The sequence below is a fragment of the Pezoporus occidentalis genome, unplaced genomic scaffold, assembly GCF_034315485.1.
Source record: "Pezoporus occidentalis ecotype Australia unplaced genomic scaffold, CSIRO_AGI_Poc_V1 ctg400, whole genome shotgun sequence".
Lineage (NCBI taxonomy): Eukaryota > Metazoa > Chordata > Aves > Psittaciformes > Psittacidae > Pezoporus > Pezoporus occidentalis.
Genome location: NW_026915726.1, coordinates 203,751 through 231,281, shown reverse-complemented (window position 1 = coordinate 231,281; position 27,531 = coordinate 203,751). Strand labels below are relative to the sequence as shown.

At 50.5% G+C, this 27,531-nt stretch overlaps 3 protein-coding genes across 3 annotated transcripts in view; 2 read left to right on the top strand and 1 right to left on the bottom strand.

The window, feature by feature from the left end:
- Nucleotides 1-27,531, bottom strand: part of LOC134171488 (choline transporter-like protein 5-A) — a 71,276-nt gene that overhangs the window by 8,610 nt on the left and 35,135 nt on the right. The gene's annotated exons all lie outside the window — the stretch shown is intronic.
- On the top strand, nucleotides 7,800-21,834 carry FBF1 (Fas binding factor 1). Its single transcript, XM_062633751.1, is given in 21 exon segments — nucleotides 7,800-8,070; nucleotides 9,987-10,052; nucleotides 11,267-11,380; nucleotides 12,479-12,602; nucleotides 12,841-12,901; nucleotides 12,903-12,975; nucleotides 13,398-13,500; nucleotides 13,602-13,997; nucleotides 14,423-14,517; nucleotides 15,219-15,277; nucleotides 16,150-16,284; nucleotides 16,481-16,581; nucleotides 17,560-17,667; nucleotides 17,955-18,085; nucleotides 18,368-18,468; nucleotides 18,600-18,722; nucleotides 19,112-19,210; nucleotides 19,906-20,082; nucleotides 20,504-20,636; nucleotides 20,958-21,073; nucleotides 21,593-21,834. Coding segments are annotated over 21 exon segments (2,442 nt in total). The 5' UTR covers nucleotides 7,800-8,012; the 3' UTR covers nucleotides 21,662-21,834.
- On the top strand, nucleotides 22,245-27,208 carry MRPL38 (mitochondrial ribosomal protein L38). Its single transcript, XM_062633749.1, has 9 exons — nucleotides 22,245-22,498; nucleotides 22,716-22,895; nucleotides 23,437-23,565; nucleotides 23,649-23,857; nucleotides 24,218-24,290; nucleotides 24,838-24,883; nucleotides 25,285-25,443; nucleotides 26,054-26,190; nucleotides 26,564-27,208. The coding sequence occupies exons 1-9, from the start codon at nucleotides 22,441-22,443 to the stop codon at nucleotides 26,698-26,700; spliced, it is 1,128 nt and encodes a 375-aa protein (XP_062489733.1). The 5' UTR covers nucleotides 22,245-22,440; the 3' UTR covers nucleotides 26,701-27,208.

Here is a 27,531-nt window from a genome sequence, read left to right as displayed (position 1 = left end):
GTCCATGACAAAATTCCTCATACTCAGTGCTTTCAGGGGAAGATTTTCTCATAGCCAAAGTAATTATTACAGATTTAGCATTTTAATGCGCTCGAAGAGTTGGAAAAGACTTGCAACTGACTTTCAGCTGTACAGAAAATCTGCTGTGATGTGCTTTCCACCTAGTTTGAGTAAGCCACAAAACAAATAAACAAAATCACCTCCAACACTTGCTGATCAATGTTTATCACTACCCAGGTTTTGCCAAAGAATAAAGAGGAGGCCATGAGGATTATCCTCTAAAGAAAGTTGGGGCTGTTCAGCCTCGAGAAGAGAAGCTGCGTGGAGACCTCAGAGCAGCCTTCCAGTATCTGAAGGGTGTCTAAAAGGATGCTGGAGAGGGACACTTCATCAAGGACTGTATCAATAGGACAAGGGATAACAGGTTCAGACTTAAACAGGGAAAGTTCAGGTTAGACATAAGGAAGAAGTTCTTTACTGTGAGGGTGGTGAGGCCCTGGAACAGGCTGCCCAGAGAGGTTGTGGGTGCTCCATCCCTGGCAGCGTTCAAGGCCAGGTTGGATGGAGTACCGAGTTTTGGGGTGTATCCCTCCCCACCATCTTCCCCTGCCCCAACCCTTGCAGACCCAGAATCTTGGATTATTTTGGGGCAACCACAGTGGCTCCAGCTCCACAAGCACAGTCCATCATGGAAAGGCCTTTTGTGGGGTATCAGCCCCAAATCATGCTGTTAGCCCCCTTTCTTCAGAGGACGCCCCCATTCTTTACTCATCTGCTCTCCTGCTGAATCATTGCCCCTCCCCCCCCGCCCAGTGACACTGGGGTGCCACAAATGACACCATCCATCCCCAGATTCCCCCACATCCCCCTTTTCATTTCACCCCCATGAAACACCTGCAAAACAATGAGGAAAGCTGCTCATCACTTTAGTAACTGCCATTCACACAGGTACATGCACCCCAAGAAAAGTTCAGAAGGATGAGGGGGCAGCACCCACAGCCCCTGTCCCGCAGGCTGCAGAGAATGGTGCCACTTTTCTCACTCAGGCTCTGCTCCACGACATCCCCTCACCATCCCCGTTCTGGGACAGGCACTCCAGGGCACCATGGTCCTGGTCCCCATCAGCCAGGGGGTACCTATTGAGCATCATGATACATCTGCAGTAAAAGGCCTTGAAGGTACTTTTCTTTCCCGCCCCTCCATGGAGCTATAGACAGTGCTACCAATGACCCTCGAATTCAAGCCCACTTATCCACTTATGACCGTTTACAGGTAATGTAAAAATAAGTCTGAAAATATCTACTTCTATCTACTTTTTGTGTTCTGGTCCCGCTCCTTGGTATACAGATGACACTAAGAAAACACACCAAAACCAAACTCCTTCTTGAGCATGTGTTTCGAGAGAGCAGAGTGCAGAGCAGATAAACACAGAGTCCTGACAGGCTGGAAGCAAGCCCAAGGCTCTGAAACAAGGTGCGCAGAAGAGGGGGACTGTTCTGATGAGGTCAAACTATGCCAGGCTTCCAGGCATGCCCCCAGAACTGTTCTTCCTGGTGCTGCAGTGGCTGACCCCAAAAGGGATTTGTGCACCCTGCCCAGTCAATGTCTGAAATGCCTGTCACTTCCCATCTGGTTCTTCTTGTTATGAAACCTGAACACAAAATACTTCTTTCTGCCATGGTCCTCATTGAGGTAGACAACAAGTACAGTATTTACTGATGGAGGTGATGAGTGAGAGACTTGGCAACAAAGGCATGAAGAAAGGTGAACTGCGCTTAATAGTTTAAATCAATAAAAACCCTTCCTCAGTAAAAAAACACTGCGCTGACTACAGATGTTATTCTGTTGCGCTGGTATGTTTACAAAGATAGATATGTTAAAAGGAAATTGATGTTATAAATATACATAAAATATATTGATTGTTACAAATTACATATTGCGCTGTTCTGTATTACCCATTTAATAGATAAATGAATAGTAAATTCTGTATATGCACATACACATAAATGAAATGTAAGAACTCTAGGCCAAAGTTGGTTAGATGGAAGGGAAGAAAGATATATTTATTCACACTGGAACACATGGCTGCCGTCACTCAATGAAGTTGTACTAAAAAGAACCCAAAACCCCAAGGAGGAAGGATATTCAACTTCTCATTGATTTCCTGTTACTCACTTTCTAAACAAAAACTGATCAACCGTGTCATCACCACAGTAATTTGTTGTTAGTATGTTACAAAAAAAAAAGCTGTGACTGCCCAGTTCTGGAGGGGAAGTGCTCCTGGACTTTGTGATGGATTAAGAGTAATGACTGGTAGAGCTGGAACCCTCCTGGAATAGGGAACAACAGGATTTATGGATGCATGTTCAACAGTGCAAGTAGAGTATGTCTGTGAGAGACAAATGGACCATCTATTTCAAAGACTCTTTTCATTAGGCAAGATCTTTATTATGAGATGTAAGAACCATAATAGCAGATACATCAGAAGAAAATACTAAACGTTATACAACTTCTTTGTTTCTATAAAATAATGAAAGGGATAGAGTCGTCCATTATAAAAAACAACTGTGTTCCTCGTACCGAGTAAATGCTTTTATTTCAGGTGTGTTTTGTGGAAAAACCCCATGAAGGATATTCACCCTTTCAGTAGTGAATATAATTCAGACTAATCATTAAGAAATTAAAAACATGTGGAAAGCAGTGTTTTCTAATGCTATGGGAAAAAACAGAATCACCTCGCAGTCACAAAAATTAGAGCAACAGCCTGTGCAATATGTTACTGTTGCTCATCGCTCTGTCGAGGTGCATGACAACTGGCTTCATACTTCTTCAAGCCTTTCAAACGTATTGGCAAACTGTCTGGATCCAATCGAGAATTTCTGGCAGTCTGAACCAATCTCATTGCTAAATGGCACACAGCTGCCTGTCTCATCATCTCAGGAGTGCTCTTCTGCCTATGCTGTTCTCAAAAACACACCCATGCAGTAAAATAGGAAATCAATTCTCTTCTGTTATTAAAATGCTAATATTAGCTATTTTCCAGCCTACTTCTGACCTCCTGATTCTTGACTTGTACACCAATATTCCATCCTGAATTCCTTCATCCTAAGACTGCTTTGGGCTGTCACCTAACAGCAACCTTCAGTATAGTATTTTATAACTGGTTCAGAAATACCCTTTGCTAAAACCAGATCCAGTGCCTCTCCCACATCCTTTCAGGAACTGAAAATGTCTTTGAGTTTTATAAAACCTGTGAATTACCCTATTACAATTTTCTACTACATACCAAAATTTGTTTTGCAATATGATTTGTGATTTCCTTTGCATCCACAATGATAGATGATGGTAGGGAGGAAACTTTTAATCCCAAACATATAAAAGGACAAATCAGGGGGTTTGTTGTCATTTTCCCCTACCTTCCACACTATGTCTGCCAGAATTAATTTGGCCTATTTTTTGAAGGGAGAAATTTAAATTTTTATTAAAATAATTTTTATATACATTTTCTCTTTGTGTCTTTTTCTTTTTAATAAGCGGTACAGTTTTAAGAGTTACAAATGAAATGTCTCCTGTGTTACCTCTGAGATACGCTTCCACGTGAAGTTACTTCTGGTAACACTGTAACTGTGCAGGATGTGGCACATGAGGAGTTAAAGCTGGAAAAATGGCACGCTGATGCTAGCAGCTTCTCTGTTTCTTTCTTTTAATTGGGTAGGCCAGAAAATGCCATGATTTCGCTAAATGCTCCCTTACACCCAGGTACCGATGTTACGCAACTCTGTTGCCAGCAGCCAAACTCCCGCACACTCAGGGTAAGGAAGAGATGTACATTTTTTTCCCTGCCCTAACATAGATTTTTCCCCTCTGCCTGTGGCCCCGGGTGCTCTGAAGAAGCTGTGCTTCCTCAGGTGCTTTCATATTGTAGGGTTAAAAATGAAAAAGAGTAAAGAAGAGCCACTGCCCTCTTTCTTAGAATGCGACTCTGCTCAAGTAAGGGCTGTGGTAGCGTCTGAAATTGAGCTTGTGCAGCCAAAGAGAAGGAAAATCATTTTGAGATTCTGATAAAGAAACATTTTAAGTCCTGAGCGGCCGGCGGGGGGAGGGGGTCTCGCGGCTGCGGGAGCCTGTGGAACCCCGGAGCAGACCCTGCCCAGCCCCGCGGAGGGCTCGTGCGCCCCCTCCCGGCCGCAGCATCCCCGTGGCCGAGCCGCGGATCTTGGACAGCGGCGCCCCCTGCCCGAGCCCTCCCCGAGGAGCCTGTTCCTCACTAGAACCCTTTTTCCCAGCGGCCTCGCCGCTTCCAGGCAGTTCCCGGACCCCGTCCCGGCCGCTCCCACGGCGCCGCCCTTATTTATCGTGGGCAAACCCCCTTCCTCGCGGAGGGCCGGATCCAGCCTTCCCCGTCCTCCTCACGAGGGGCTGGTCTTGGGTAATGCCGCTCCGCGAGCCTTTGCGGAACCTGCAGTGTCAGTATCGCTGGGAGCCAAAGCTCCGGGCCCCGCAGCAGCCACACTATGCTCCTCCGCACCCTGCACGCTTGCATCATCCTTTATCCCGCAACCCAGCAATAAAGGGATGGCTCCATCCCGTCAAGTGCTTCGTTTTATTCCAATCCGCATGGAAAGCAAACAAAAAAGATTCCTGCATTCTCTACACTGTGCACTGTTAATTCTGAACACAAATCGTGACTGCTCAACACTCAGTCCCATGGCCACACCAGACAACGCAGACAGCGGGGGCCAACTTCTCCCACCCCAACCCCAGACAAGCCACCCCTGAAGAAAAGCAACCCTCAGCTACAGACTGCGAATCTGCCCGTGGCAGGGAAATGGCAGCGACCACAACTAAGGCCATACGGAGCTGGGGAGCAGAAGCAGCTCCGCACCTCCTGCTGACGGGAGCACTACAGTCCCGGGAACAAGCAAGGGACACACACGGAGGGAAGGACCCACATGGAAAACTTGGCAATCAGCAGCTGTAGGAGCAAGGAGAAGGTTGGTAACCGACAGGAACTATAAATAAATAAATAACTCGCCCACCAGCCAGAGCTCCTTAAAAAGACAAGAAGAAAGTTGTGAAGTTAAAAACCAGACCTGGAGCAACAAGAGAAACGGTAAAATCTCATATCACTAAAATCACTATTAACATCTGTACAACAAACTTTGCTCCTGTAGAACTGTCGTGGGTTAAAGGGGACAGAGCATAAAACTAGATGGGAAAGGAAAACACTAACCAGCGAGGAGCGAGAGCAATGCCAGTGGCACCGTTGCAAAGCTCACCATGGGAAGACAAGGCCCAGCAGCAGCAGCTTTCTGTCCTGCCCTTCAGCTGTGGCAGCAGAGGCAGGACATTCATGCTCTGCGTCCTGTGCTGCAGGATGGCTGGGAGCGGGAGTGTAGAGATTGCACGTAATTGGACTTCTAGGTGAGAAAGACGTGAGCGAGAGCAATGCCAAAGGCACAGTTGCAGAGCTCACTGTGTGGAGACGAGGCCCAGCAGCAGCTTTCTGTCCTGGCTCTTCAGCTGTGGGAGCAGGGGCTGGATGTTCGTGCTCTGGGCACTGTGCTGCAGGACGGCCATGAGCACGCACCGCAGAGGTTGCACACGATTGGACATTTAGGTGGGAAAGCAAGGAGCAAGAGCAATGCCAGTGGCACCACTGCGGAGGTCACTGTGTGCAGAAGAGGCCCAGCAGTGTGAGAAACAGTCTCTAGATAAAAACTTAAGCTCAGGGTAGACACAGCAGTGAAGCAGCTATTTATTAATGTTTGTGCAAAAACGGGTGTCCTGGCAAGTACGCACACACAGCAAAAGCAGAATTATGATTTATACTTCCTACCCCATCTCCAAGTTCACTCCTTTGTTTCCCCATTGGTTGGGTACTCCAAGGTTTACAGCCTGTCTGACGTGTATAATCTACATGCTAAATGTCCCGCCTCTGCTTACACCTCCCCTTACTCCATTTCATATGCCCTTTCCTCTTATTTATCTCCTTTTATGGTTCAATTTCATAACTCTCTTGGCAGACATGTGGTACCCCAACTCACTCTTTAAGCCTGTGCCAGCTTAGTTTCCTAGGTTGTACAAAGATAGTATTCTTTTTTACCACAGTGTGTATCTTTCGTCCAGAGATGATATTGTCTTTAACCACAGGGTGTGTCTTTCTAAGTTATGGTGTCTCAAGCCCTTTGTTTCATTCCCTTAGTAACTTAGCCCTAGCCCCAATATTGAAAAATCTTAACATTGCAAAGCCTTAATATTAATCTTAGAGTGCTAATATTGTAAAGCCGTAATATTACAAAGCCTCATCCCCAATTATATGAAAACAACACTGTTTCCCTCACAATTCCCCCTTTCTCTTATTTATACTATTGCTGGTTTTTTGCACTTCTTTAAAGAATTGTCCTGTATGTCACTTCCAGTCTGGATAATGTAATTTCATATTTTTCTTCTGAAGATAAGCCATCCAAATCATCTTCACTTTTCTTTTCTTTTACAGAAAGTATTTTATCAGAGTAGGGTGGTGGTCCCATGAGCATTTGTTTTGACAAAGTTGTTCCAATAAGAAGTTGTACAAGTCTTCCTACATACGGAATTACGCAGCATACTATAGCTATTAATATTACTGCTACTATATTTAGGGAAGTAAAAATTGGTATCACTATTCCCCTCTATTTTCCAAAATAGGATTCTAACCATCCTGTTAATGAACTATCTATTCTCTAATTTTCAGCCAATTCTTCCACCAAGGTAGCAAGGCCTTGTATGACCCTGGTCACAATTCTGTTTGGTGCTGTATTATTTGGAATAAATGTGCAACACCTATTCTTTAGCATTATGCATACTTCTCATTTTTCAGCTAGTATATCTAAACCTATTCTATTTTCCCATGTCATTCTGCTGGTAGCATCTAATTGTTTTGCAGTTCCTTTTATGGCATCCCTGTCATGATACATAAACTTCTGTTGATTATAATAAATATAATTTATCTAATCTATATTTATATTGATTGTAGCTTACCAAAACACACACACACAAAAGATTCAAACCCTGTTGCTCCCAAGTTCCTAGCTTTGTATTCATCAAGAACTCCTCAAGGGACTCCAACTGAATCAATATAGGTTCTTTCACCAAAGGATGTCCCTTCTCTTTACGCCTTTATTCCTTTCTCTTTATGCCTTGAGGAGTTTGTTTCCCTTTGAAATGCCATTGCCAATTGAACAATTGCACAGGATCCCTTCCAGTTCGGAGGAAGTGTAGACCTTAGGTTTTTTTTTTCCCACAGCACCACCATAAGTTGGCTCTTGGAATTTTTATAGCTGAGTAGTTTGCACCGTTGCGGAGGTCTGTGTCTGCACAAGAGGCCCAGCACCAGCTTTCTGTCCTGGCTCTTCGGCTGTGGGAGTAGACGCCGCACGTTTGTGCTCTGCGCTGCAGGACGGCCGGGAGCAGGCGCCAGAGAGGTTGCACGCAATGAGACTGGGAAAGCCAGGAGCGAGAGCAATACGGACAGCACCACTGCGGAGCTCCGTGTGTGTAGAAAAGACCCATAGCTGAAGAGCCAGGACAGAAAGCTTCTCCTGGTCTGGCTGCAAGGCTGGGCAAGGTAAGAGCTGTGTGGCGGCTCTGCCCTGGGGCTTCGATGACATTCCGCAGCACCCCGAGGCCATTCCACAGCTCACTGGCAGCTCCAGCTTTTCCTTCGAGAGCCTTTTCCTGAAGAAACCTGGCTGCTGGGCTGGGTTTCTGCTTCCAGCCGCTCGCTTCGCTCCGCTCAGGGTCCCAGCGCTGCGGACCGAAGAGCAAGGGCGCGGACGGGGAGCGGCGTCCCGGTGGTGGGAAGAGCCCGTCACCCTGAGGCTGGGAGGACGTTTCTAGCCAGGCTCTGGCAGCGACAGCCCCGTTGCTGTGGCAGCGAGGGCCCTTCAAGGCAGACCCTGCGCGGGCGGAGGGGGGGGGGGAGCCCCTGTCGCTATAGTAACGGGGGCCTTCCTCTGCGGGAGACTCACATCATGGCGGCGCCTTTGCTGATGGCGGCGCGGTGCGGTGCGCGGGCCTTCGGCACGGCCGGTGAGACACGGGCCGGGGAGCTGCGGTTCCGCACGGGTGGGCAACGGGAGCCGCTCGGGGCTGGAGGGGGGGCAGGAGAGCTTGCGGACGCCTGGGTTCCCCAAGCGGGCTTGGGGTGGCGCCGGCCCGGCCCGGCCCGTGCTCCTGCTCTCCGCCCTCCGCGGGCTCCCTCGGTCTCGTTTCCCGTCCTGTGTATGAAACGGAAACTCTCTTCGCTTCCAGCCGCGCTCCGATGGATAATTTGAGGTGTCTTTGCTCCTTCTGAAGCCGCTGAATTCTGTCGCAGCTCAGGCTTTCACCTGTGAGTCAGGACATGGTGTGTGGGAAAGGCTCTTTTTTTCTCTCCTCGGCTCCCGCACATAGGATATCTTTTTCTTGCATGCAGCCAGCCTCCTTCACAGCAGCTGCCCTGCAGGACAAGGCAGCGAGTACAGGTGGCTCCAGTTTAACGTTTCCTTCGCTTTCCAGGCATCTAACCACTGCCGGAGCTCTCCTGCCTCCTCAACACTTTGAATTTGTTTCATTTCGGGCTCCACTGATTAAGTGTTTGGTGACCTCCTGAGATGAATGGTAAAATGGACCTTCTTTGCAGCTGGAAGGGCAGCATCTCTATCCTCTTCCTCCCCTCCCACGAGCAGGAGGTGCTGGTACAACAGTCATTGATCTCTGAGAGGGCTCCAGCTGTGAGGGGGGATGCAGCAGGGAGCAGAGCATGGAGTAGGGTTGCCCAGAATTGGAGACCATTGAATAGGGTAGACATCAACCTGGGGAGGCCAAGTGAACTTCATCTCTTGCTAAAAGCTTCTGTGATTCCTGGGTGTGGTGGAGAAATCCCCCTTTGTAGTGCCTAGCTCAGTAATATGCCTATGGCCATCATCCTAACCTCTTTCTGTTGGGTTTTTCTAGTGTCCTGTTTTCAGCTATGATGTCCTGGAATAGAGAGAATTTTCTTCTTAATAGCTGGTACAGCTTTTTTTCCATTTCCCCTTTTGTTTTTTTTATACTCTCTCCCCTTCTTATTTCTCTTATTATTACTATTATTAGTAATATTAGTAGTAGAATATCGTACTTTAGTTATTGAACTGTTCTTATTTCAACCCATGGGTTTTTACATTGTTCCTGTTCTCCTCCCCATCCCTCCCAGGGGTGAGTGAGCAGCTGCCTGGTGCTGAGTTACCAGCTCGTTTCAAACCACAACATCCAGACAGAATTCCTGGTAAATTTCCTGAAGCTTACCAGCCAGCTGATCTCCTGGGAATGCCAAAATCCAGTTCTGGACCAGGGAAGACTACTGTGTAATGTCCTGGGAAATGTGACTCCTTGGAAGGAGGAGTAAAATCACAGGAAAGCAGCTAACTCCTGAGAAAGTTAAAAAGGAGATTTTACTTTTCTTTTCACAGCCTGATTGTAAACGAGCAGGGAATATTTTCATCTGGTATAGGAACAAAAAAATTATTTGTTCCTGAAAATCCTTTTCGTGTTCCCTTTTTGGGGAAATATTTTTCTGGCTACCTGTTGTCCCATAGGTGATCCCTGGCCCCTCTTCAGGGTATGATTACATCGCTGATAGCAGCAAGAGCAGCCATGCTGCTGCTTCCCACCAAACACCATTTGTCTGTTCCCTCTGCAAAGTGTTCCTACTGGGTTCTGCTTAATCTCTGTGTAAGGAGAGCAAGAGTAGTTGTATTTGAGATATGCCGGTTCCCAAAGTGTCCTGCTCTTCCCCGGGCCCTTTTCTTCTCTGCTTGCAAGGAGGCTCTTCCAGAAAGATTCCCATCTGGTACGGCTGTGGGTGAACTATGTGTCACAACATCTGCTTTTAGGGGGCTGCCACCGGAAAACTTGACTTTCAGCCAGGGTGGAACACGGATGTCTCTGCAGTACCTTGTCTTAACAGCTGTGGCCTCTCTTTCCAGAAAAGCCAGCTATGGAAAAGAAGGCACTCTCATCTCCTGCTCACCAGCTGCACAAGAACTTTGAAGGTAGGATCTCTCTTCACTTCAGCACGTAGATACATGGGGGCAGCTGAGGACTCCGCCCTTGCTCTTTGCCCTTATATCCTGGGTTCAGCAGTAGCAGTCATTTTTCTCCTTAGTAACTGGTGCAGTGCTGTGTTCTTGACTTTCAGCTGGGAACAACGCTGATAACACCGGTATTTTTAGTTGTTGCTAAGTAATGTTTAGTCTGACCAAGGACTTTCTCAGTCTTGTGCTCTGCCAGGGAGGAGGGGAAGCCAGGAGGAAGCAGAGACAGGACACCAAAACTAGCCACAGGGGTATTCCATACCACAGCATGTCATGCCCAGTATAGAAACTGGGGGGAGTTACCCAGAAGGGCTAGATCACTGCTTGGGTCAGGCTGGGTATCAGTCGGTGGGTGTTGAGCAGTTGTATTCTCTTCCCTTGTTATTTCCCTTATCATTATTAGTGGTAGCAGTAGTGGTTTTGTGTTATACCTTAGTTACTGACTGTTCTTATCTCAACCCGTGGGAGTTACATTCTTTTGATTCTCCTCCACATGTGTCTGGGAGCAGGGGGAGGAAGGGGAGGAGTGAGTGAGCGGCTGTGTGGTTCTGAGTTACTTAAACTAGGACCCCATAGTTTGCCTAATGTGTTAACTAAAGGCTTGGCTGGTCAGTGAAATTTGGGTCCTTCTCTCCTATGATGCTGATGCAGATCTAATCCTACAGAGATGACCAAATGAGAAAAAAAGATGCAGCCGTTGTGTCAGGAGGGATTCTGTCCAACTTCCAAGCAGGGGCAATAGTTCTCTGGCACAGCTGAGATCTGCTTGTCAAAGGCTGTGCTTTAACCAAGATTAGTATCTGTTCAAATTATGGATGGGTTTTGGGTGCTTTAGGTGAGCTTTTTTAATCCCCCTTTTCTTTGCCTAAACAGTGTTCAAGCATTAAAGCACCCAAAGTTAGCATTATTTTTTCCTAGGAGAAAAAAAAAAATGTGGAAAAACTGAACATAAATGTAACTCTTGAGTGTATGAAGTGCAGGGAGACTCAAGGGTGTCCCAGGTCCCTGCAGAACCTCCTTTCGTGGCTTTGAGCAGATACGATCTGCTGTCCCCATGTGCACATGGTAGGGGATAGAGCTTGGCTTAGCACAGAACTGTTCTTCTAAATAACATTTGGTTTATTTGTTTTTCTTATTATTCTCCTTTCCTATGGGATAATTTCCAAATTTAGATGATCCTTTGGCAGGGCTTTTATCTAATGAGGAGCAGGATGCTCCCAAAAAGCCATCTTCAACTGGCACTAAAAGCAGCTCTGAAAAGAACACAGAACAGAGCAAAGAAAAAGGTAAGCAGAGTTGCTTGATGCATTTTCTTTGTATTAAGTGAATCAGCAGCTGGCTGAGTTTGTGTGAGGTCCAAACTGATTGAATTGAATTGAAAGCCACCTAGTCCATCTCTTATTAATAATTTATAGAACAACTTGGTAACGGGGTTAACTGTGACCCAGCTCATTGAGTGCTTGATATTTTCAGTTTGCCACAGGTTTCAGAAATGACCTTTCCTCTCTGGGAATGGAGGTTCAGGTCTCACATTTGACCTCATCCAGCCTTTTCTGCATGTTGCCAGATGAGAACGAGTTTTCTGCGTTAGGATTTGGGTTGCTGAGAGCATCACCTATCCATGCCAAACCACAGTTGGTGCACCTCTCAGTGGGATCCGTCCACACTGTGGCTGTGTTACTGGCACTCATCCCTCTTGTTCCTGCAACAGGGACACTAATCATAAAACAGTTTCAGTTAGGAGGGACCTTAAAGCTCATCCAGTTCCAACCCCTTGCCACAGGCAGGGACACCTACTACAGCAGGTTGCTCCAAGCCCTGTCCAACCTGTCCTTGAACACTGACAGGGATGGGGCAGCCACAGCTTCTCAGGGCACCCTGTGCTGGGGCCTCACCACTCTCATAATGAAGACTTTTTTTCTAACACTGAAGCTAAATATCCCTTCTTTCAGCTTAAATAGTCTGATAGTCCTCTAAAAATCACTGTTCCCCCTGGTAAATCCACCCCGCACACAAGCAGCAGCTAGTAGATTAGGGCAAGGACTAAGGTGCCTTGGTGGAGCAGGACTTTGGGTGACAAGGGGCAGGAATTATCTGATTGGAAACTTGCAAAGGTAAAGGAGCTCCTGGTGTTAGCCAGAGCAGAAAACTCAGTGATACCCAGCAATGTACCATCAGTGGATGCATGGCCACAAACCAGGCAGTAGCACATTGCCACTTTGTCATTTATTATGAGATGTGGTTACTTGGAAGAGTTATTTAAAAATTACTTTTTAAATGATCATGAGTGATAAGAGAAGTCAGGGATGCTTTGATCTCTTGTTAAACAAAAAAAAAAACAAAACTCTGATCAAATCTCCTTCCTTGCTTGATCCCATCCACAGAGCCACCTCAGATGCCCCTGCACACCATGGCACCAGTCCAGAGGAGGGAGCTCACATTTGAAGATGATGATGAAGACTTGATGGATGCACTGGGGTTTGGGAGTGGCCCAAAAGGAGGTGAGAAGTAAGGAGAGAAGGCAAAAGAGTAAGGACAATGAAGAGGTAAAGTAGGGGATGTCTTGTGTGTTGAGATGGTGCCACCATGCTGGGTAGGGGGCGCTGGAGCTTCTGCCTGTGGCTCCCAGAAAGGGACAAGAGCAGCCTTGTTTGGCAGAGAAGAGCCAGAGCCCCCTGGCAAGGCTGTGTGCTGAGGATGAATCCTGCCCCTCAGAGAAATCAATCTGCCACTGTGTCCCTAACAGAGAGGAGCTCTGTCCAGCCCACTCCATGGTAGATGAAGTGCTGGGACAAGGCTCCATGGACAAAAATCCTGAAACAGCCAGGCAAGGGAGAGCACAGGGATTTCAAACTGGATAAAAAATACCAAAACCAGCCAAGTGAGCACAGCCAGGGATGCTGGGAAAGTCTGCAGAGGTGATAGCATTGGCTTGGGAGAGTGAGATTGATTTTTGATGCCCTTGCAGGGGAAATACCCTTTCTTTGCAGGGATGCTAATGGGCTGTCAGGCAGTGCAGGGAAAGGTGCAAAAAGTGTAGTACTTTGGCCTTGAGGCAGCCTGGGAGCATTTGCGCAGTAGCCATAACTCCATTGCCTTTGGACATGGTCTGATTTCCAGCAAAGAAGCTTTTCCCAGCCACACTGAGGAGGCACTTGCTCATGGGTTCCTGGGGATGATGGTTCCAGCTGTGTTTTCCCAGAGGCAGCAATCCTAGTGGAAATTACAGGGGAGGAAAAGGGCTGGTGCTTTTGCAGATGGCTGTTCCTCTGGGTGCTGACTCAAGGCTGCTTATCTGAACAGAGAAGGAAGATGGATGGGACAAGGAGGATTTTGACTTTGGAGCATACCGGCCCACAATGGCCTCCATGCCCAGTGGCCAGCTAGGGAGGAGGCAATCTGTGAGGTATTGTGCTCTGTGAGTGCATGGCTGCTTCCCCTGTGACAGAGCAGGCAGAGTCCCTCGGGTCCCCTGGCAGGCAGATATGCAACTGCTAGTCCTTGCAGCAGGTTTTCTGCTGAGACCATCAGTGAAGCAAAACCAGAACCTTGCCACAAACCTTCTCCAGCCAGCCAGAACCCTGTGTGGGGCAGCAGGAATAGAGGAGACTGGCTGGGTTTGAAAGATGAGGCTTTTATGGATTCAGAGCTGTCATCCCCAATGAAAGCCAGTCCCACAGTGAGCCACCCCAGCCCTGCCACAGCCAGGCAGCACCGCTCCACCAGCCAGCTTCCGGCAGCAGAGAAGGCAGCACCTCAACCTGTCCCACCAGAGGAGGAGGAGGACTGGCTGATGGCCCTGTTGGCTCGCAAGAAAGCCCAAGCACAGGCAAAGACCCAGGAGAGAAATGCCAAGCCTTCAGAAGCTCCAGGCAATGGGCTGGATCCCCGGTCTCCTGTCAGGTGAGGTCATGATTTGTGGCCACAGCTCTTGCATCTGTACCACATGTAGCTGCTCCAGTAGGACCTCTCAGAAACCCTTGGCTCCAATTAAAGAAAATATTTTTAAGCACTATCTTAGTCTGGCTTGGGGTAATAATGCAGGGCTTTATTCTGCTGATAACTGCCTGCAGTCCCATGAAACCTCTGTTCTCTCCTTCCAGTTTTGGCCAAGATTGCACACACTGCCCTGGGTCCTGCTTTGGTCACTGGGAACTTTGTCACTGGGAGGGAAGGAAGCTGTGAAGGACTGTCAGGCTCTTGCTTGTTTGGTTACAGTGGGACAGCCAGCTTCAAGCTTCTAGAAATGCCAGTCAGGATAATATCCATGTGCCTCTCCCTGAGCTGTGACACTGCTGTGCATCACTGGTGTCTGTGTACCCATCCAGGAAGCTGGTCCCCTGGCTCAGCACCGCAAAACAGGACTCAGCTCACCCGTTGGAGTCTGTGCAAGGGGATCCCACCAGAGATGACAGCGCCCTGGGTGTGTTTCATGTGGTTGTACAATTTGGGCAGCAGTATGCAGAAAGAGTCCCCCTGCCCTGAAAAAAAACCACCCCAAAACAAGGCAGGAGCCGCAACATCGTTGCCCTTGGCCATGTGAATGCTGCCCAGGCTTTGAGCAGTCGTTGTCAGAGAGGGCTGCCAAGCTGCAGGATCCCACCATTCCTATTTTGTGACATGGTGGGGACATGGTGCTGAGACACACTGAGCTCTGCAGTTCTGCTTTTGGGGTTTCAGAGGGCTGCAAGGGACTTGCTGTCTCTGAGCTATGGGTGGGCTTAAGTTTGTGCTGTCCTGTGTCTCTCCCCTTTCCCTCCTGCTGTCCCCATGCTCATCCCACTAGTGCTGTCTGCTGGAAGACCCCCTGCTGCTGTGACTGAGGCTGTGCAGCAGTTCATGGGCCACTGAAAATGACTTAGAGGAGCCAGCCTTTTCCATAGGTGATGGAGATGGAGCTGTGCTTTGCCCCCAGACTTACTCTGCAGAGCAAAGTCCCATCATTATTGTGCATGAGGTGGGGTAGGGGTGCAGATGTGGACAAGCCAGTCTGAGTATCCATCCCCATCAGCAACCACTGGAGGGAAGGAGCAGGATCCTTCTTGCTCTGCCCATGAAGCCCTCATCCTTCTGGGAGGGAATGGTTCATTTCACATCTGAATCACAGGCTTGTCCAATTTTCAGTCCCTACAACCACGATCCCACAAGAGCAGAAGATGCCAGTCCCTGCTGTGCTCACTCAGGTAGGTGCTGGGGCTGTGCCCCTGAGAGGTGCAGGATCAGGGCAGTGATTGTGAGCCCTGCCCACCAACGCACTGTGATCCAGCTCTGTCCATGTACCCTCAGCAAGAGGAAAGGTGTGCCCCACTTTGCCTCTCTGGGAGCCTGTGTACATGGAGGCAAAGTGTGTGGAGAGCCCTGAAATGCCACAGGTTGTGTTTATCAGGCCAAAGCACATGTGTTGTGAATGCTTTGTAAATCACAATGTATTTACAACCCTGTGTTGCCTGAGCAGCATTACATAGTTCCCCAGGCATATATATATAGAAGATAAGTAGACAACAGAGGCTCCAGTTGATAGAAGACTTTCTTCAGCTGTTTTTCCCAGTATGGTGGTGAAGATGCTCTGAGATTGTTTCTAGACAATGGAAGGGAAATTAGAGTTTTGGTTTTTGAAGCCTCCATTTCTCATTTAGCTTAGCCTCTGTGCCTGCCCTTGTGGCAGAACACACGCTTTCTCCTAGAGGACTCATGGGTGTATCCTTGAGTGTCTCCCCAGAGAACGAAGAGCCCAGCATGCTTGTGTCTGGGGTAGAGGCTGCTTGCTGGGTGTCAACTGGAGAAAAAGGGCCCAGGGTAGCAATGGGCTTGGGCTGGAGAAGGATAGAGGAGGGACAGCAGAAGGCTGGGGGTAGATTGCCATTCCCATGCTGGGAGGAGATGCTTTACCTCCCTGAGAGCATCCCTGTGTCCCTGCATTTTGCTGCACCCAGGGCACATCTGCAGAGTGCCCCACAGTTGCAGGTGAGGCTCGTGCCTTCCTTTGGGGGCTGATGGCCCCACCACAAAGCCACTGATTCCAAAGAGCCTTAATTTTCTTTCTTCATCTTCTTAGGCAGATTCTGCAGCCCCAGGCTTGCTACATGAGAGGAGGCTGGGAGCTCCCACAACCCAGCTCTACAAGGATGCATCAGGCTGTCATGCAGAGCTCCTCAGGGCCCAGGCCCGTGTGGCAGAGCTGGAGAGCCAGGTGAACCCCATAGCCTGCTGGATGCAGACCATGGGAGACCCAGGGGAAGGAGAAGGGGTTGCGTCTGCTCCAGATAACATCAGGGTGATGGGAGAGAGGAGAAACCTCCCTGTCCAGGGATGTCTATGGTCACTAAGAGCTGCTGTAGATCTCTGTCCCTGCGGCAGCACAAGGATCTTCTCTGGGTGCCCAACAGGTCCAGATGCTGGAGATGGAGCGGGCTCAATACAAACTGATGCTGGAGCGTCTCCAGCAGCGGCACCAGGCAGACCTGGATCATCTCGAGAGCACGTACAGGTATCAGGCTCTCACCTCTGCTCCCCTTTTCTGTCAGGTCTTTGCCTGCAGCCCCATCCATCTCCCCAGACTGGGAATGCTGGGGCACTTCCCAAATCTATCCATGGGATGTGCAGGGACAAAACCATGTCGATGTGGACCTGGTGGGGGCAGAGAGCAGCCCATGGGTGAGCCGAGGTGGGGGTCCACTCTTACCAACACTGTCCCATGGGTGACAAGAAGGAGGGGTCAGTCCCATTGCCAGCACATTGCCAACCAGGACAGTACACTGGGCAGTAGCAGGGGGGTTCAGGGCTCAGACTGCAGGGTATCTGCATGTTTCCCCATGCACGCAGTGACACTGGTCTGCTCCTAAATCCCTGTGTACACTTTGAGTGGAGGGTGATGGGTATTGCCATGAAAGTAACACTTGCTCCTTGCTGTGACCTCCCTGGGCCGGAGCCGGGTGAAGATGCTGGGTAAGAGCAGCATGAGCAGCACACATGGGGCTGGTAGTCCCAGTCTTACCAAAGGAACCAGGGAGCAGTTTGGGAACATAGTGAATGGAGAAGTCAGAGCCTAGAAACACTGGGTTATGGGTAGCTCAGTGGCTTTTGGAATGAGGATTTGCTTTGTAGGTAGAAATGGGGAGATCTGGCTGGGCACATTATTTTAAAGTGAATGCTCTGAACTTTGAAAGATGCTGAATGCATCGTTTTACCTCCCCCAGATCCCTTTTATTCTGGTCAGTGAGTCGCTGCTGACCACATAGTTTGGGTCAGTGAGAAATCAGGTTTTGGTAGAGATGCCCATAACTGCCAAAAGTGGTTCACTGAAATGTGGGTGCCTGTCATGGGATGCCCCGTAACAGACTGCCATGCCAGCTCAGCTCCTGGGACCTGGCTCTCAGCCCCACAACCAGGCCTCTTCCACAGTTCCTGTCATGGGGAGCACTGGTTTGAAACAGCCCATGGCGGGCTCCTTCCCTGTGTCCTGCAGGACATTGGTCCAGGAGATGCGCAAAGACTACGAAGAGCAGCTCCAGCAGCTGAAACGGCTGAAAGACCTGGAGATTGATGCAGTGACCAGTTCGACCTCACATACCAGGTGCTGACACGTGGTGCCATATCCCCATGAGTCCCTGGCCATGGAGTTCCCCGCTCTGCGGGAACCAGCATGGAACCATGGCAGGAGGTGCCATCCCCTCTCCCACCCACTGCTTCCAGGGGTGCTGATCTGTTTAATATCCTATGGTACTCTAAGCAGCAGCTCTGTCCTACCGCTCTGCCATGACCCAGAGAGGTTCAGGGCAGGGCTGCCCAGCGTTTGGCCCACCACACATCTCCTTCTCCATCACGGTGAGACTAAGTGTGTCCCCTCCCTCCTCTCCGCAGGTCTTTGAATGGTATCATCGAGCAGATGGAGAAGTTCTCCAGCAACCTGCATGACCTCTCCCACAAGGTGGAGGCCATGCACCAAACCACATCCCAGGAACTGGCACAGCAGTGGGACAAGCAGCTCAAAGGTACTTCTGTTCCTATGTGCCAGAATGTCTGCAGGATCCCTGCCAGGGCTGGGGACACCCAGGAAACAGGGAGAAGTTGCCCCAAGTCAGCCAAAGAAGCTGGGGGCCAAGGCCTGTTTTGGTCACTGGACACCTCCGGGTCTCCCATTTCAAAAACAGTGTCCTGGGGATGCACAGAAGGTGATGAGCATAAACACATGCAGCTTTTCTGTGAATGTGGTGCAGACAGAGGAGGGCTTCCCACCTCATGCTGCTCAGGGCCCTGCTGCTTCCTCTCACCAGTGCTCGAGGACAGGCTGTCACAACAGAAGAGGGACATGGAGGAGGAGCGGAGCCAAATCCAGGAGGTTATCACTAGAATGGAGTCCAGGCTGAGTGAGCAGGTGAGCTTGCACTGTGTTTGTTGCTCAGGTCAGCCCTCCTGTCTGGGTGTGGGATGTATGCCTTGCCCATTGGAAGTCCCTGGCCTGGAGCCTGTGAGTGGCATCTGTCTTTCCTCTGTGTCTGAACCCAGGAGAGATGGAGGCTGGTGGCAGAGCAATCCAAAGCAGAATTGCTGCAACACTCACTGGAGGAGCAGCGGCGAGGCATGACCCAGCAGCTTTCCATGGAGCGAGCAGAGCTGGAGAGAGAGAAGGTGAGGAGGGGCAGACATCTCCAGGTGCTTTCTGCATGTCCCTTGAGTCTGATCAGGGCTGCAGTGTAGAAGAGAGATTTGGATACTGGGCTGTAGCATCCTTCCTCTGCCCTCTGCCTCCTCAATCCCACACCTGGTCTCACAGTGAATCACAGTCAGACCAACCCTCTTGCACACAGATGCAAGAGGCTTCTGTGTGTGCATGATGCGCACTGGTTGAGGAGCATGGGGCCAGAGCTCTCTATGCAGGGTTCATGACAGGTGTCATAGGCTTAAACAAGCTTGTAGACGTTGTGTGGTGTTTGGTGGCAGAGATGAGTTAAAGGAGAAAAATACTGTGGCAAATGGGACTTGGTGCTTTTCTCTTCCTCTCTTGCGATGCTCTCCAGAGTGCATTGCTGGAGGAGCGACAGAAGCTGAAGCGTGATATGGACCGAACCCTGCAGATGGCCTCCCAGAGAGAGAGCACCATCATGAGCCTGGCCAAGGTACCACAGTAGAGCCCCTTCCTGTGGCCTCCAGCGCCGCTTGGCAGGCTCACAGGTGGGTCCTGCCTGTGGGGAGGCATTCAGCATTGCCTTCAGGTGTTTAAGACCGAGACTTGACTCAGGGTGCTGAGAATCCAGCTGTTCCAGAACAGCCTACGCCAGCCTGTTTTAGAGGTGGGCTGAAGCATCAGTTTCTGTCTCCCCTTTGCAGGTGAGGAGGTTGGGCAGCCAGCCCAGGTGCAGCTGCCTCCGTTGTAAGTCTGGCGAGATGAAACCCCTGTGCTGGGTAAAGCAAAATCTCCCTGTACCATGGAGATGTGTCCAGTGCCAGTTCTGCTCCCCACTGGGGCTGTCCAGAGGGAATATGTGGCACAGGCAGCGTGGCAAAGCTGCATTTGTAAGGACTAGAAGGGTGAAAAATACTACATTCAGGCTGAATATTTCCACTGCTGACAAAGTGCCATGCCTTGAGCATGTTTTAGGGTATGCAACATGGTGGGAGGCTCTGTCCTTTCTGGGGAAGGAGTGTGTTTGTTTATCTGTACAGTCCAAGCTGTGCCACCCCTGCCCCCCAAAGGTGGGTGTATGAGGATACTGCTTGGGTGCCTGGTGGTGCTGCTCTGCACCCAAAACTGGCACACATGAAAAGCTCAGCAGGGCTGGTGATGCACTAGTTTTCCCCATGCCCATGCTAGGAGCAGGCAGAGCTGAAGATCCAGAGCCGTGAGTTGAAAGTGAAGGAGAATCACTTGTTGAGGGACAGGGAGCTGCTGGAAGAAGCATGGCAGGAGCTGAGGCGTGAGAAGGAGAAGGTAAACAGGGCCGCACTGTGCATCCAGAACCGTGAGGAGGAGATTAAAAGCACAACCAAGGCAAGTGGAGCATCTGCACTGCAATTCACAACTGTATGGGGGCCAGCAACAAAGCTGGGGTTTCCCATCCCTCCCAAAGTCGTGAATCCTAATCCTGTCCTGGGAGGGGGACAAGGGGATGCACAAAGGAGCCCTGCCTCAGGGCAGCGAGGGTCCCTGTCCCCAGCCTCTCCAGCTGCTCTGTCTTGCAGCTCTCATCCCAGAAGTATGAGGAAGGGGAGCGAGCCCTGCGGGAGGCACGCAGGGTAGAGTCCGAGCACCAGAGCAGGCTGCAGGTCATGCACCAACACTTGGAGCAGCTAAAGCAGCAGGAACAGCGTCTGCACCAGGCAAATGCCCCAGATCTTCCCTTCTTGGCTTGGGGCTGCCATGCCAGGGGCCTGGACCTTTCCCAACAGCTTCTCTCCTGGGGATGGGGCAGGAGCGGCTGAGCATGGCTCGCCAGAGGAAACAGCTTGAACAGCTACGTGAGGTGCTACCCAGGAACCCTGTGATGCTGCAGACTACGGGCAAGGACCTCGGTGCCGCTATGAAAGGCCTTTCCACCACACTGCGTAAGACTTCCTGCATGCTGCTGGTGGGAAGCGACATGCTGGGGGGCAGCTGCACTTGTATTCCGCTTCTCAGGAGGCTTGAGGTGTTCCTAAGAGCTGTTTTAGTTCCCCTGTATATAAACCTCAGATATGACTTGGCCTCCTTGTCCTCTGAAAGAGCTCGTCTGTGCTCTCTGAGTGAGGGCATTGCCTGGAAGGAGAAGGAGGGGTGAGGCAGGTGGGTTAAACCTCCTGCTTGCACTGGGAGCTGGGGAGGACCCTGCTGCAGGGACATGCAGGCAGCAGAAAATGAAAAGGGATGCTTTGTTGTCTCCTTAACAGCGCAGGCACTACGCAATGTTACAGGCTTTCTGCCTCCTATCCAGGAAGCCCTGTCCATGGCCAGCCCCACTGACCGCTACATCAACCTGCTGCTGCTGAACTACAGGGCCCAGCAGGTGAGGTGGTAGGAGACCACGGGTGGAGGGAGCTTCAATCAGCTGGGTTGGAGCAGGCTGGATGAAGCCTGGTAGTGATAGGCTGGAGGGTCTCCTGAGATCATTTCTGAGCTGCTGGGCTGGCATCTTGAGGGGCAATACCAGAAGCAAGGATGGGTGGATCCTCACACCTTGCCTTGGGTTCATGGAAAATATCCTTCACTTTATGGGGTTGCCCCTCTTCTCACCCCATCCCTGGGTGGAAGAAACTAGTTCTGCTGGACTCTGGCTTTGTGATAACCGCGTCCTCTCCTGTCAGCTCCCTGATGGGTCCTTCTCCAGGCAGGGATGCTCTTTGAGACTTCCTCTGTGTGAGGTTATGGGCTTGTGAGGTGGGGCATTACACCCAGGGGGTACCACAGACAGGTACCTGCCCACATGAAAGAGGGTTTGGGACACTCCCCTTACTCATGAGTGACACCTTGAACTGTGACCCCGTTCCTGTGGCTCTCTGATAGCAATCCTATCCATCCTTCTCAGGACCACCGTTTCTTAGAAAATGAGCGTATCTTCCTGGAGAGCCTGAAGAAAGCGCCCTACACCGCTTGAACCCTGTCATAGTGAGGAGGAGGCAGCCCTACACACTACTCTGTGAATGGCTGTGTCCATCTTCTTCAGGAGGCCACCATGCCCTCTGCATGGGCTGGGAACGACAAACATTAAATAATCCGAGTTTTCATGGAGGAACTGTCCTTTTCTTTAAAAACAGTCTTGGCATGTTCTGAGTGTGAAATCCCTGAGGCTGCAAGGACACACTTTGTCTGGCCTCCACCGCACAGGCCAGTGCCACTGGCACTTCCTGGGAGGCAGTTGCCCTTGTGGGCAGGATTCAGTTGGTATGCTGCTGGCTCTTGCGTAGGACTGTGACAACCCAAGCCATTAGAGGGGGTGGAGGAGGTCTGGTCTGGCTGCAAGGCTGGGCAAGGTAAGAGCTGTGTGGCGGCTCTGCCCTGGGGCTTCGATGACATTCCGCAGCACCCCGAGGCCATTCCACAGCTCACTGGCAGCTCCAGCTTTTCCTTCGAGAGCCTTTTCCTGAAGAAACCTGGCTGCTGGGCTGGGTTTCTGCTTCCAGCCGCTCGCTTCGCTCCGCTCAGGGTCCCAGCGCTGCGGACCGAAGAGCAAGGGCGCGGACGGGGAGCGGCGTCCCGGTGGTGGGAAGAGCCCGTCACCCTGAGGCTGGGAGGACGTTTCTAGCCAGGCTCTGGCAGCGACAGCCCCGTTGCTGTGGCAGCGAGGGCCCTTCAAGGCAGACCCTGCGCGGGCGGAGGGGGGGGAGCCCCTGTCGCTATAGTAACGGGGGCCTTCCTCTGCGGGAGACTCACATCATGGCGGCGCCTTTGCTGATGGCGGCGCGGTGCGGTGCGCGGGCCTTCGGCACGGCCGGTGAGACACGGGCCGGGGAGCTGCGGTTCCGCACGGGTGGGCAGCGGGAGCCGCTCAGGGCTGGAGGGGGGGCAGGAGAGCTCGCGGACGCCTGGGTTCCCCAAGCGGGCTTGGGGTGGCGCCGGCCCGGCCCGTGCTCCTGCTCTCCGCCCTCCGCGGGCTCCCTCGGTCTCGTTTCCCGTCCTGTGTATGAAACGGAAACTCTCTTCGCTTCCAGCCGCGCTCTGCAAGCGGGCAGCCCCGCTGGGACCGATGCCCAACGAACATATCGACGTCAGCAACTTGGAAGCGCTGGAAAAATACCGCAGTTTCACTCGTTACTTCAAGTTGGCGGAAAAGGAGAGCAGGAGACCCCGGTGGTGGAAGACGTACCGGCAGCACACCAGTCCCCAGCCAGGTACTCGTGGAAGGAGCTGCACATAATGGTTTTGCTGCTAAAGCTCAGGAAACTGGGGGTGTCTCTGCAAAGAGCTGATTATGTGCTTTGGCACGAGGCTTGTCCTGTTCTGATGTTTTTGTTTGTTTTGTTTCAAACTTTGCAGTGCACAAACGTCTTCAGGGGAAAGGGGACTACAGTTTTCTGAACGGAGGGAGGCTGGCCACCTCCCAGAAGATGTTGAGCAGAGTAACAAAGTGATTCGTGGGAATCCCAGGGCCTAGAGCTTTAGACTTGCAGCAAGTAGCACAGTTCGGCTACTCTGCTGAGCATCCCCAGCGACCAGACCTGCTCACCAGTTGGGAAACCCACAGGACTGGGAATGCTATGAGTTGGGGAAGGAAGGAGCAAAAGTGTAGAGATGGAGGGGGAAGGTGGTAGAATTGAGTCCTCTGTGTCTTGAAGTTTGCATCTCTCTCACACTCTCTAGGGTGCTGCAAGGGGTTTGTGTTTGAGGTGTTCACATTTTTTACATACATAACTTTTTCATCCCTTTCTGAAGAGCCAAAGACTGACATCAGTTTGCCACATGATAAGCTGCTGCGGGCAAAAGAAATCAAGAAAAGAAAAAAGATCCTGAGGGAGAACCACCAGAATACGGAGATGGAAAGAGCAGCCCGGCTCCGGACTGGTCTGTGCCCTACCACCTCTTCTCCCTGCCCTGGCTGCAGTGGGTGCCCAGCTGCCTCCTGCAGCGTTTCTCTCTCCTTGCAGTGCTGATTCCCCTCAACGAAGTCAGAGCTGAGTGGGAGAAGAGCAGTGGCCCATTCCACAAGCAGCGTGTAGCAGAGCACTGCGGGATATTTCGTGACTTGTTCAGGGGAGCCACGTTCACCCCTTGGGTTACCTTGAGGGTGGAGTACAGCCAAGAAGATGAGCACCTCGTGCCAGTATACTATGGGAACATGGTAACTCCATCAGAGGTGTGTGAGGGGAGCAGAGAGCAACCTCAACCCTATGGGAAGCCTCTGTGTTTCTGTCAGATGCTTCTAACAGGCATTGTTTGTTTTGGGGGATTTCTTTTAAAAGGGTATTTCCTCTGTGATGAAGGAAATCTGTTTCCTGGACATGAGAAGGACAGAGCTTTGCAACAGGATCACTGTCTACCAGCAGGCTGATGTTTATTAACACTCCAGGGGGCTCTCCATGTGAAGCTGGGTGGCATGTCTGTGTTGCATCCTGGCCTTGTCCACAAGAAGTTCATGTTCTTTGCCTTGGAAATTGTGATCTGGTCTTAATAAAACCTGTTTGAGCAATGTATGTTCTTTTTATGTTGTTCTTAGGCTTCTGGTCCCCCTGCAGTGTCATATGAGGCAGATAAAGGCTCCCTCTGGACCTTGTTGCTCACAAATCCAGGTGAGTAATGAGTTCTTTAACAAAACATGTTTAAACTGGTTATTTCATTCTGCTTTTGGTTAGCTTCTGTTTCCTTTGGGAAATAACCAGAGATGATGTGATACCTGCTAAGCAGGGACATATTACATATGCAGAAAAGGCTGTAGCCTCCCCAGATCTCTGGCTGAGAGATGGACAGTGACACGTCAAAACCTCTGTCACAGTGTAGAGGAAACAATTCCCTGGCTCCCATCTTTTGTTTACCGCCAAACTCCTCTCTCCCTTGGCAGTCTGCCTGGGAGGCAGGTTAGCTGACATTGTTTGAAACCAAGGCACAGCGAAGTGAAGCAGGTGGTCAAGAAGTTCTGTTAGTCTTGGAATTACATCTGTAGAGTTTTTTCTCCTCATTTTAATCCCAGTCCGATTAGAATGAGTTACTTTTGTGATAGGAGAGGAATGCTGGGAGGTCTCGAGCTGCACCCTCTGTTCAAAGCGTTTACTCTTTGGGGTTGATACAAACACCAGGGTGCCCCTAGGTCACCTTTCTTTGTTTTTTTTGTGTTTGCAGATGGACATCTAAGAGACACAGACTCGGAGTACCTCCACTGGCTGGTGTGAGTACATCAGAGGCATGTACTGTTTAGCCCAGGGAAAGCCCAGGCAAAGGCCAGGCACAGGAGGTAGAAACTCTTCCAGCATAGCTGGGGAATAAACATTTACTACAGCAGTTCAGTGGCTTGCTTTGGTACTCCTGCCATTAGCTTTTTTGCTCCTGTGTTTTGGGTTCTGCTAAACATGCAGAACACCGTTCCAGGTGTTGTTGCTGTTTGGCATTCAGAGCGCTGGGTATGAATTTTCTTCCACTGAAAGCAGCCTCTATTATCTGTTCATTTGTCAAAAGGGGCACCAGTGACATCAAAATGCTGCATAGAGTGATTTGCAATTCTGGGTTGAGTCTGCTGATTCTAATGGAGGGAAATGAATGGGTATATGAAGTAAACTTCTTTGTGTTCAGGACGAATATCCCAGGCAACAACTTTAAGGCAGGTAAGGAGATCTGCCACTACTTGCCGCCCTTCCCTGCCATGGGAACTGGCTACCATCGCTTCATCTTCCTCCTCTTCAAGCAAGACTGCCCCATAGATTTCAGTGAGGATGTTCGGCCGATGCCGTGGTAATTCAAGCTTTTGCTGGGCGGTTTTGCACTCCATTGGCTTGGCTGTTAGTGCTATGATCACATGGTTGTTACTGCTGTAGGAGAGCAGTTCCTTTTAATCTGCAGGGTTGTTTGGAGTTGTTTTGAGGTTTTGTGTCACCTGAAGCCACAGTCTCAGCCCTGCAAGCACTGTGGTGTCCTGTTTCTTTAAACAGGCTGTTAAGAAAGTGGTTTGTCCTGCATGGGGCAGGAATGTGCATGGAGCGGGAGAAGCTGTGAGGTTTACTTTTGGTGACTTCCTTTTCATAGAACCCTAGAAAGGTTGGGTTGGAAGGGACCTTCAGGTTTATCCAGTTCCAACCCCCTGCCACAGGCAGGGACACCTTCCACTAGAGCAGGTTGCTCCAAGCCCCTGTGTCCAACCTGGCCTTGAATACTGCCAGGGATGGTGCAGCCACAGCTTCCCTGGGCACCCTGTGCGAGTGCCTCAGCACCCTCACAGGGAAGAAAAGAGGTTATATACCTCTGTTTTATAGACTCGGTGGTTATGTGGGGAAGTAGTTGCCTACCATGATGCTGCAGGAAAAGAGGTTTACCTCGGATGTTGTGCTTATGTCTTGTTTTCCAGCCACAGCCTCAAGATGCGAACCTTTAGCACATTTGACTTCTACAGAAAGCACGAGGATGCAATGACCCCAGCAGGGCTGGCATTTTTCCAGTGTCAGTGGGACAGCTCCGTTACTGAGGTCTTCCATCAACTTCTCAGTAAGCAATGCAGTGTGCAGAGGTGCTGAAGAGAGCCTGTTGGTGGACTGGGACACGGTCCTGGGAGTAGGTGCACAGGGTTGCTGAGTGAGCTGTGACTGGATGCTCGCACTTGCTCTTGGCAGTTGTTTAGAATCTGTTACAGCACAGACTGGGTACTTACTGAGCCATCATCCCCCAAACAAACAGCAATCTAGAACAGCCTCTCAATGTTTTGATTGAGCATTTTAAAGTAACAGTGACAGAGCCTTCACCAGCATGTGCTTGACCAGCCTTGGTCCTGTGTGCACATGGGGGCCCTTGCTGGTGAAAGGGGATGTCTGAGGTTTGGGACTGAGCCATCTTGCTGACGTTCTGCATTACTCCTTTCCAGATATGAGAGAGCCTGTGTTTGAATTTGTGCGGCCGCCCGTTTACCATCCTCCGCAGTTGAAGTTCCCGCGTCACCAGCCTCTGAGGTACCTGGACAGATACCGAAACACTCAGGAGCCCACCTACGGCATTTACTAGGGACCCAGACACTTCTTGCAGCACTCGGGCATAAGCTGGGTGCCGGCCAGGCAAATGGAGCTGCCAGTGTTCCTGCATTCACACAGCTGGGGGCATCTGCACCTCTGGAGGGAGACAACAAAGTCTCCGCCCCCCAGCTACTGGTTCACCTGTGCTGGCAGCGCTGGGAACTGAACAGCTGGGGGCGACAGGGCTTGCACTGCTGGCAGCTGCGTGATCAAAAGGCTACTTAAGATGGATGAAAGCAAATCCATGGCCAGACTGAAACCTTGCTACTCGTTGTATAGGAGATCTGATCAGTATGGGTGTCAGGGTAGAGTCCCCCCAGAGATGCCTTGATTTGCTTCTCTGCAAAGATCACAGTTGCACTGCTGCCTGTTCATGGAATGAAAAGAACCAGGCCAGCCTGGATTTTCTTCTTTTGGAGTGCTGCAGTTTAGGACTGTTAGCTTTTGTTTGTGCAGTTCTCTTAGAGACGAGTTTGATTAAACACCCTGAGTGAGGCTGGTGAGAGATGTCTTTATTGGGAAGAGCTTAGTATTTTGACCAGCTGGCATGAAGGATCTCTGGAGGATCTCAGAGGGGTGGACTAACAATACAATCACATAACAACCTTAATTTCCTGAGTCAAAACACTTGGCATAGCCGAGGACATGAGTCCTACCAAAAGGTGTCCCTTCTAGGGAGGCTGAGGAGTACAAACCCATCCATCTGTCCCTGTGATGTTGCGTCAAATTTTTACCCCCACTTAGGGACAGAGTTGGAATACCTTGTTAACTATTACTGTACAAAGTTCTGGGGGGCAGGACTGTGTTCAAACCCTGCATTCCT